We start from the raw sequence: 10,384 nt of genomic DNA on the forward strand, positions 1-10,384 counted from the left end.
TAAATTATAAAAGCTGGCAGCAAAATGAAGGTCTTACGTAAGGGATTAAAATTACTTACAGTAGTATTGTGTTAAAAGAAGCTTCTTTATTATTATTTTTTAATGTTTATTTTTTGAGAGATAGAGTGCAAGTGGGGGAGGGGGAGAGAGAGGGAGACACAGAATCCGAAGCAGGCTCCAGGCTCTGAGCTGTCAGGACAGAACCCGACGCAGGGCTTGAACACATGAACAGTGAAATCATGACCTGTGACCTTAGCCAAAGTGGGATGAGCCGACTGAGCCACCCAGGTGCCCCGGGAAGCTTCTTTAACAGAAAAAAGTGAGCTTTGGGTTTTTGCTCAGACTATTCTAGATACTTGATCAATCACTAACTCTTCAGTAGTTTACTTATCCTATTTTCAGACAGGACGCCTGGGTGTGTCTGTTGGTTAAGCATCTGACTCTTGATTTTGGCTCAGGTCATGATCTCATGGTTTGTGGGATGGAGCCCCAAGTTGGGCTCGGTGCTGCTATTGTAGAGTCTGCTTGGGATTCTCTCTCTCTCTCTCCCTTTCTTTCTGCCCTTCTCTTGCTCTCTCTTTCTCTCTCTCAAAATAAACATCTTTTTTAAAAGGGTTTTGTTTTGTTTTTAATTTTTTTTTTTAATGTTTATTTATTTTTGAGACAGAGAGAGACAGAGCATGAACGGGGGAGGGTCAGAGAGAGAGGGAGACACAGAATCTGAAGCAGGCTCCAGGCTCCGAACTGTCAGCACAGAGCCCGACGCGGGGCTCGAACCCACGGACCGTGAGATCATGACCTGGGCCAAAGTCGGACGCCCAACCGACCGAGCCACCCAGGCGCCCCTGTTTTGTTTTTTTAAAGAAAGTTTTTATCTAGGAAAGAAAAATGTTTTAGAATAACAGTTAAGTAATGACTTGGTTAAGTTGGTGGGACACAGAATATTTAATTCCAGATTCACACTCCAATAAGTTTTTTTGTAATTTAATAGAGAGCTATTAAATGTGAAAAGAAACTAAGGAAAGGTAGATTCTTTCATAATTCTGTATCACTTGGGGGAAAATCATGTTTACTAGAAGTGCAGATGTAAGTTAATTCTACTAATTTGCAAAATATCTTAGAAAAATACCAAAATTGATGTCTTTTTTCCAATTAAATAAATAGGAGGACCGCTTAAAAATTGACGTAATTGACTGGTTGGTATTTGACCCAGCACAGAGGGCAGAAGCGCTAAAACAAGGCAATGCGATAATGAGAAAATTCTTGGGTATGCTTTATTTTAATACTTTTTAAAGTTTTTGTTTGAATCCATATATTCCTAAATTTAGTTTTAACTGGTTTTCTAACCCTTCCAATGGGCAGGGGAGGACAGATGACAAAACAGCCCTTCTAGTATATCAAATCTGATGTTATGAAACAAAACATATAACAATGGATTTTCATTGTCTAATCAATTTTTCATATAATCTCAAGGCTTTGAAAAATATAATTGCTTTAAGACACAAAAGTGGGTAAAAGCAACTGCATTTAATGTATCCTTTTGTGACTGTCACATTGGAATAAGGAAAATCCTGGTCATTAGGTAGAAAGATCCCCCACACCTTTAATAGAAGTACATTGGGACTGGAGATGCTTATAGCTGACTGTAAAAGTTGCAAACCAATGATTTGGCTCCTTTATAAACGATTATACAGAAATTCACATGTGTACCATCTTTTTCACAGCATCAAAAAAGCATGAAGCTGCAAAAGAGGTATTTTTGAAAATTCCTCAGGATTCGATAGCAGAAATCTATAATCAGTGGGAGGAACAAGGAATGGACAGTCCACTTCCTGCTGAAGATGATAATGCTATCAGAGAACATTTATGCATTAGAGCTTATTTGGTGAGATTGTAAAGAAAATCACAAATGTGCCTATCTTCCTGATGACTTTTCTGATTCACTCTCAGACTTTGAACTGTTTTTCAGAAGTGGTGACTGACTTATTATCTTATTTCTCTTGTGACTGTGGTACTGACTGATCCACAGGAACATTGAAATCGTGATCTGGCCTTCATTGCCTTAAGTATCTAATCAATGCCAACCAACCAAGAACATCTCATGCGGTAGTGTGTGTGATGTCTGAAACTTAGTTTTCTTAAGATTCTTTGAATGCTTGTATCAACTTTAATATTTCTTTTTCTCTTTTTTGGCAAAAACAGAAAAGCGAAATATTCTAGAGTCTTTATAACTAAAATAACAACATACTCATTTAAAATTCATTCAACAAATAACAAAGTAATTACATTGGGCTAAGTTCTAGAGCTACATCTGTGGATAGCAGTCTATCCTTGCCCTCTAGAAGCTAATGGGCTAGTCAAGAAGACAGACAAGTAAACATACGTACTTCACAGAATGGTAAAGGTCAAGATATGTGTATGACCAGGTGCTGAGGTAGGAGTAGGTGCCAGAAAACACAATATATGCGTACCTTGCTGGTGTTTACCACTTGACAAAATATTTATTCACAATGATTTTTTTGTGTGCAAAAAATAAATATTGAACAGTTCTTGATGTTCTTGTTTCTTGATGCTGCAAAATTATTTCTAAGAACTAGATTGTAAATACTGTGTTGAACATATGGAAAACCTGTGGGTTTTTTTGTATTTTTCTGTTTTACATCTTAGGAAGCCCATGAAACCTTTAATGAGTGGTTTAAGCATATGAATTCAGCTCCACAAAAACCTACATTGATACATCAAGCAACTTTTACTGAGAAAGTGGCTCATGAACACAAAGAAAAGAAATATGAAGTAAGTTGAATATAGATAAGATGGATCTATTGCATCTTAAAAATACAGGTCATATGTTTCACATTTTTTAAAACAATTTAATTCCAGTATAGTCAACATACAGTGTTATGTTAGTTTCAGGTGTACAATATAGAAATTCAGTACTTTCATATATCCCCCTGTGCTCATCACAAGTGCGCTCCTTAATCCTCATCACCTACTTCCCCCATCCCCCCCACCCCATTCCCCTCTGGTAACCATCAGTATGTTCTCTGTAAGAGGTTAAGATTGTCTCTTGGCTTGTCTCTCTTTTTTTTCTTTGCTTGTTCTGTTTCTTAAATCTCACATATAGGTGAAATCATATGGTATTTGTCTTTCTCTGACTTACTTCACTTAGTGTTACACTCTCTAGCTCCATCCCTGTCGTGGCAAATGGCAAGATTTCATTCTTTTTTATGGTTGAGTAATTTTCCATCATACACACACACACACACACACACATTCACATCACATCTTTATTCATCTATCAATGGACATTTGTGCTGCTTCCATAATTTGGCTATTGTAAATAATGCTACTGTAAACATAGGGATACTGCATGTATCTCTTTGAATTAGTGTTTTTTTATTTTTTGGGTAAATATCCAGTGGTGTGATTTTTGAGGAACCTTCATACCGTTTTCCACAGTGGCTGCCCCAGTTTGCTTACCCACCAACAGTGCACAAGGGTTCCTTTTTCTCTACATCCTCGCCAACACTTGTTGTTTCTAGTGTTTTTGATTTTAGCCATTCTCACAGGTGTGAGGTGATATCTCATTGGAGTTAAGTTTTGATTTGTATTTCCCTGATAAGGAGTGATGTTGACCATCTTTTCATGTGTCTGTTGGCCATCAGGATGTCTTCTTTGGAGAAATGTCTGTTCATTTCTTCTGCCCATTTTTTAATTGGATTATTTATTTCAAGGATATTATTTGTATAAGTTCTTTAATATATTTTGGATACTAGCCCTTTATCAGATGTGTCATTTGCAAATATCTGCTCCCATTCAGTGGGTTGCCTTTTAATTTTATTGATTGTTTCCTTCACTGTGCAGAAGCTTTTTATTTATTTGTTCGTTTATATTTTTTATTTTGTCGTCTTTTTTCTTTTCTTTTTTTTTAATTTAAATTTTTTAAAAATTTACATCCAAATTAGTTAGCATATAGTGCAACAATGATTTCAGTAGATTCCTTAATGCCCTTTACCCATTTAGCCCATCCCCCCTCCCACAACCCCTCCAGTAACCCTCTGTTCTTCATATTTAAGAGTCTCTTATGTTTTGTCCCCCTCCCTGTTTTTATACTATTTTTGCTTCCCTCCCCTTATGTTCATCTGTTTTGTCTCTGATATTTGTCTTTCTCTGACTAATTTCACTTAGCATAATACCCTCCAGTTCCATCCGCATAGTTGCAAATGGCAAGATTTCATTCTTTTTGGTTGCCGAGTAATACTCCATTGTGTGTGTGTGTGTGTGTGTGTGTGTGTATACATACATACACACACATATATGTATACATACATACATATATATATGCACACACACATATACATACATACATACACCACATCTTCTTTATCCATTAATCCATCGATAGACATTTGGGCTCTTTCCATACTTTCCATACTTCTGCAAGATTTCATTCTTTTTGATTGCCGAGTAATACTCCAGTGTGTGTGTGTGTGTGTGTGTGTGTGTGTGTGTGTGTGTGTGTATATACATACATACATACATACATACATATATGTGTATATATATATATATATATATATATATATATATATATATACAGACACACACACACATATATATATATATACGCACATACATACATACACCACATCTTCTTTATTCATTAATCCATCGATAGACATTTGGGCTCTTTCCATACTTTGGCTATTGTTGATAGTGCTGCTATAAACATGAGGGTGCATGTGTCCCTTCACAACAGCACACCTATGTCCCTTGGATAAATGCCTAGTAGTGCAATTGCTGGGTTGTAGGGTAGTTCTGTTTTTAGTTTTTTGAGGAACCTCCATATTGTTTTCCAGAGTGGCTGCACCAGCTTGCATTCCCACAGAAGCTTTTTATTTTGATGTGGTCCCAATAGTTTATTTTTGGTTGTATATCTAGAAAAATGTTGCTACAGCCAATGTCAGAGATAATACCACTGCCTGTGCTGTCTTCTAGGATTCTTGTGGTGTCAAGTCTCACATTTAGGTCTTTGAATGAATTTATTTTTGTGTGTGGTGCAAGAAAATGGTCCAGTTTCATTCTTTTGCATGCTGTTGTCCAGTTTTCCCAACACCATTCATTGAAGAGACTTTTTCCCATTAGATACTCTCTCCTGTTTTGTTGAAGATTAATTGACCATATAACTGTGTGTTTATCAGGTTATATATTTAAAGAAGCAGGTTTTTTGGCAGTTATATTCTTATTGTAATAGGTGATATTTCTGTTAATATTCTTTGAAAAAAAAAAGCCATGTGTTTAGTTACTTTTCTGTAGGTTATTAACCAAACGTGAAAAATGCCTTCAGATGACATTAGTGTTCAGTTTTAGTGTTTTACTTAACTACAGTCTGTTGATACTTATTTTTGTATTTGGCTGATTAAAGTCAACTCTTTTTTTTTTTTTTTAAAGTTTTATTTATTCGAGTAAGTTCTACACCACACATAGGGCTCAAACTCAAGGTCCCAAGATCAAGAGTCATGTGTTCCTCTGTTAAGTCAACTCTTTAGAGTGATGTTCCATGTAAATATTCCTGTGTGTGCTTTAAAAATACATTATTTATTGGTTTTGGTCTGTTATATGTCTGCCCTTATGTTTGTTTTGCAGATGGATTATGTTATTTGGAAAGGGCATTTGGATGCCCTAACTGCTGACGTGAAGGAGAAAATGTACAATGTCTTGTTGTTTGTTGATGGAGGGTGGATGGTGGATGTTAGAGAGGTAAGCTTGTGCCTTGTGTACAGCTAAAAAAAAGTCTTTTTTCAAAAGGTTCTTTCTCTGAATAGGAGCACCTACAGATCTTATATAACTGTTGTACTTATAACAGAACATCCCATAATTGAAACCTAAACTGAAAATACTAGCTAGGGAATAGAAATCTTGACTCTTGGATAAACTTTCTTCAGATTTAATATGTTCATTCAGGATACTAAAATCTAATTTTTTAAAATTCTGGACCTAAAAATTTAATTATATGTCATATTCAACTCAATTTAAGGATATGAAGGTAGGTCTAATAACCGTAGCTCTCACCTCTGAGCTATTCATGTAAATGACTTGGGGAGCTTTTCAAAAATGGGGTGCAGCCTCAGAGATTCTGGTTTGATTGGTCAGAGGTAGGTCAGGGGAGGGTGGTTGTTTTCTGTTTGTTTGTTTGTTTGTTTGTTTGTTTGTTTGTTTGTTTTAATCTGGCATGAGAGCTTAGATGTGTATCCTGGGTTGAGAACCAGTTACAAAAGTACTAAATGTCGTAACAAAGCACAGGTTAAGTATTTTGTGAGTTCAGAAAAAGAAAAGGTTGCTTCTCACTGGAAGAGGTCTAGATAGGATGCTTGAAATGTATAGCATTTGACTGATTCCTGAATGAATGGGGTAGAATCTGGATGAGTTGAGATAGGAGAAAGGAGGCATACTGCAGGTAACTATTCACGCGAGTGGAAGACGCTGAGGCCTGATCCTAGAGCGTAAAAGAAACCAGGAGTGACCAGCTTTGCCTCTACACACCTCATGATCTGTCTAAGGGGAAGTGGAAATGCTGGATTTTTGGATGTATGGTGTAGTATTTTGAACAGAAAACCATAGAAGCATTCTCAGTATCTTTCCCTCTGCTATTCTCCATATCTTGATATATTATTCCCCCCCTTTTTTTTAGATACTATATTTTTCTAGCTCCTCTAGCTCCCCTTTTCTGACCAGAAGCAAAAAAATTATAGGTTATAAGGCTAGATTAGAGCCCCTATTTACTTCTATTCCTGATACTGTAGTTACTTAAAATTCTCCCTGAAGTTCATAATAGAACTCTGCTGATTTCTTACATGGTTTTGAACCTTCAGTAGGTTGCTTGGGCTAAATTTTTCTCTTCAGATTCATGCTGGTATTCATGAAGATAAAATTTTAATGTTGCAAAATGCTACTTAAGTATTTAAATTTTGAAAAGACTTGAGTATTTATACATAAATCTTTGTTCTAAATTATTAATTTTAGTAGGTTAGATGATGAAAGTTACAAAATGGACGGTCTGGAGTATTGTAAAAATAGAGTTGACAAGAGTCACTGGTTCTGAGTGATTGGGTCACTCGCATCTTTGCCCCTGCAGCCTTGGGGACAGACGGCACGGGAGCACAGATAGCAGTCACTCAGAAGGAAGCAGGCTTCTCATTCTTAGCAGGCTCCAGCTGCTCATTTGACTTATGAGTAAGACCTTGATTTTAAATCCCCCTCTGAGAGTAGGGAGTGCCTATTTGAGGAAAGAAATGAAAGTGCTTTCCCTTTTAAAGCTAAGAAAGCATGAGGTATGCATTTTAATATTTACCGTTCTATATTTCTATCTCAAAACAAGACTAAAAGATTGATAGTAATGTTTCCTGTGTGTGGAAACCTGACCTAGGTCAGCATCAGTCAGTACAATTATTCATTGGTAGAATTACCACATTACATTTTATTGCTTCCTGCCACCACGTACATCTACCTTTGAAAAATGCTTTAGCAACTTAATACTCTAGTCTGTCACACGAAGATACTTTCACTGATTAATACAAGTGGTCCTAAAGGAAGAAAAATCCAAATTCTAAGAAGATTCTGCCTTTAAAAAAATTAGGTTTTTTAAAAAAAGTTTTTTTAATTTTTAAAAATTAGGTATTTTATTAGGCTTTTCTAAAGATCATTTATTTAGCTTGCCCTTTTTTTTTTTTTTTTTTTTTTTCAGTTTATTTTGAGAGAGAGTGAGAGCCAGGAAGGGGCAGAGAGAGAGAGGGAGAGAGAGAAACCCAAGCAGGCTCCGTGCTATCAGTGCAGAGGCCAGTGTGGGGCTCGATCTCCTGAGCCGAGACCCAGAGTTCGGACGCTTAACTGACTGAACCACCTAGGAGCCCCTAGTTTGTCTTGTTTTCTGTTTTATCTTACACTATGAATTCTGTGGATTTCCTTCCTATATTTAAGATTATTTCATACATTTTAAAGCTGGATACTTTATTATTATTTTAATGATTCTAGTTTTCAAATCTGTTATGACAAAATGCCTTGGATATATTTCTGTACTCTTACTGCCCACATAATTTTTAGAAGATCCACGTATATTTAGAAATGCTAATTGTTTTCTCTACATTAAGTTTTCCTCATATATCTGTTCTCTCATTAATGGTATTTTTCAAATTTATAGGTTTTTTTTAGTTATATATATGTATATATATAGATAGATGTTTATTTTTGAGAGAGAGAGAGGAGACAGAGTGTGAGCGGGGGAGGGGCAGAGAGAGGGAGACACTGTATCCGAAGCAGGCTCCAGGCTCTGAGCTGTCAGCACAGAGCCCTACCTGGGGCTCGAACTCACGAACCATGAGATCATGACCTGAGTCGAAGTCAGACACTTAACCGACTTGAGACAGGCAGGCGCCCCTAGTTTTTATATTTTTGAAAAATTATACAAAGGAATCCTAAATTCACATTGCTTAAAAACAAAGTTTTTGTCCTTCTGTGTATGCCTCTCCCCACCTTCCCCCACCCCCATCATGACCTTTCTCCCCAGCAGCAATCACCACTGTCAGTTTGGTGTCCTTTCTGGATGTTTTTCCATCTGTACACATACATCCAGGGGAAAGGGGCTTATTTTCTGTTCTGATTTTTGTTCTAGCAATATTTAGTCTCTAACTCTTACTGTTTTAAGCATTTTTTTTTTTTAAATGTTTATGAGAGAGTGACAGAGAGTGAGTCGGGGAGGAGCAAGAGAGGGGGAGACACAGAATCTGAAGCAGGCTCCAGGTTCTGAGCTGTCAGCACAGAGCCCGATGCGGGGCTCAAACCCACGAACCTCAAGATCATGACCTGAGCCAAAGTCAGACGTTTAACCAACTAGCCACCCCAGGCGCCCCTAAGTATGTTTTTATTCAAGACATAATTATTAGACATACAAATTCAGAAGCATTTTGTTTTCATTATCAGACCTGGGACTCCTCTAATATATTTTGTTTACCTTCATGCTTTTTTACCAAAAAATGGTGTCTCTAGCTATCATGATTAAAATCCTGCCTTGTTTTATTTTGTTTTTAATGGGCGTCACAAGCTTTAGAGAAACCCCATTAGGTACCTGTTACATTTTGGTTTTGATTTAGTACTTGATTTTTTTTTGGTGACACTACTTAGCTTAAACTTGTTAAGATGACAACTTGATGTCTGTCTATAGGACGCTGAAGAAGACCATGAAAGAACACATCAAATGGTTTTACTGAGAAAGCTTTGTCTGCCCATGTTGTGTTTTCTGCTTCATACCATATTGCATAGTACCGGCCAGTATCAGGAATGCTTGCAGTTAGCAGACATGGTATCCTCTGAGCGCCACAAACTGTATCTGGTAAGTTCTAGAGCATTTGCAGTTTTAAATTTTAGTGATTTGAGAAGCTATGTAGTAATATTTGATTTTGCAAGATGTGTCTACATTTTTTAGATGTTCTTAGATTTTCTTAAAGTAATGGTCCAGTTCTAATGTTTGTTCTTTTCTCCAAAAATATGTACATATTCGTAAGCAGTTAGAAGTAAATAGATTGGCTCAAAGGAATAGCTTTGAAGTTCTTGGACCATGCTAACATACTGGCCTCCAGCTACATAAATCATTTTAAAGAGGAATTTCTTCTTACATTAAGCTAATCTGGTTGATTAGGTGACTCCAAGTTCATAGATTCTTCCTTGTTCTCATTCTCTTTTTCCTTTTCTTAAAATCAGGTATTTTCTAAGGAAGAACTGAGGAAATTGCTACAGAAGTTAAGAGAATCCTCTCTAATGCTCCTAGACGAGGGACTTGATCCATTAGGATATGAAATTCAGTCATAATCCATCCACTCTTTGTGATCTCGCTAATTTCCATGATAAATGGACTTTTCTGTAAAATATACATATTTGTAACTACTGGGTTTTTTTCTTTTGCATTGTCCTGGGGAAAATGCTTGAAAATTTAGACATTTGAATTTTGTATTTTTTGGAATATTATGGTGATACTTTGGAATTTTAATGTATTATGTCAGTATTTCCCTGTGTTTATTAATAAAATTATGTAAAAATTAAAATTTTCTGTTCTTACAAGTTCCAGGATTGTCTATTATGTAATGAATGAGAAGTTAAATTTCTTATTATCATATTTTTCTTCTGTGATCATAAGTATTCTAATATCTCAAAATTATAAAGAGGATGAAAAGTAGATACATTTCTAAGCCAATTATGTAATTGCTCATAAAACGTAATACTTTTTAAATACTACAGGTAAAATGAATATAGCAAGACTTTTGTCTAATATTATGCTCTTGTTTATTTTGAAAACATTTTTATTAACCTCTCAGCAAACTGGCTACTAAAATAA

General features: G+C 36.1%; 1 protein-coding gene across 3 annotated transcripts in view; it reads left to right on the forward strand.

Annotated features, from left to right (window-relative positions):
* The window catches only part of NUP107 (nucleoporin 107), a 44,346-nt gene extending 34,290 nt beyond the window's left edge, over window positions 1–10,056 (forward strand). For all 3 annotated transcript variants that reach the window (XM_047865992.1, XM_047865994.1, XM_047865993.1), the window contains 6 exons: window positions 1,165–1,267; window positions 1,725–1,885; window positions 2,668–2,793; window positions 5,647–5,760; window positions 9,218–9,385; window positions 9,754–10,056. In XM_047865992.1, coding sequence (XP_047721948.1) covers window positions 1,165–1,267; window positions 1,725–1,885; window positions 2,668–2,793; window positions 5,647–5,760; window positions 9,218–9,385; window positions 9,754–9,861 — 780 coding nt within the window. In that variant the 3' untranslated portion in view covers window positions 9,862–10,056. The remainder of the gene's footprint in view (window positions 1–1,164; window positions 1,268–1,724; window positions 1,886–2,667; window positions 2,794–5,646; window positions 5,761–9,217; window positions 9,386–9,753) is intronic.
* The last annotated feature ends 328 nt before the right edge of the window (window positions 10,057–10,384 follow it).

This window comes from Prionailurus viverrinus, chromosome B4 (assembly GCF_022837055.1).
Source record: "Prionailurus viverrinus isolate Anna chromosome B4, UM_Priviv_1.0, whole genome shotgun sequence".
NCBI classification, from domain to species: Eukaryota; Metazoa; Chordata; class Mammalia; order Carnivora; family Felidae; genus Prionailurus; species Prionailurus viverrinus.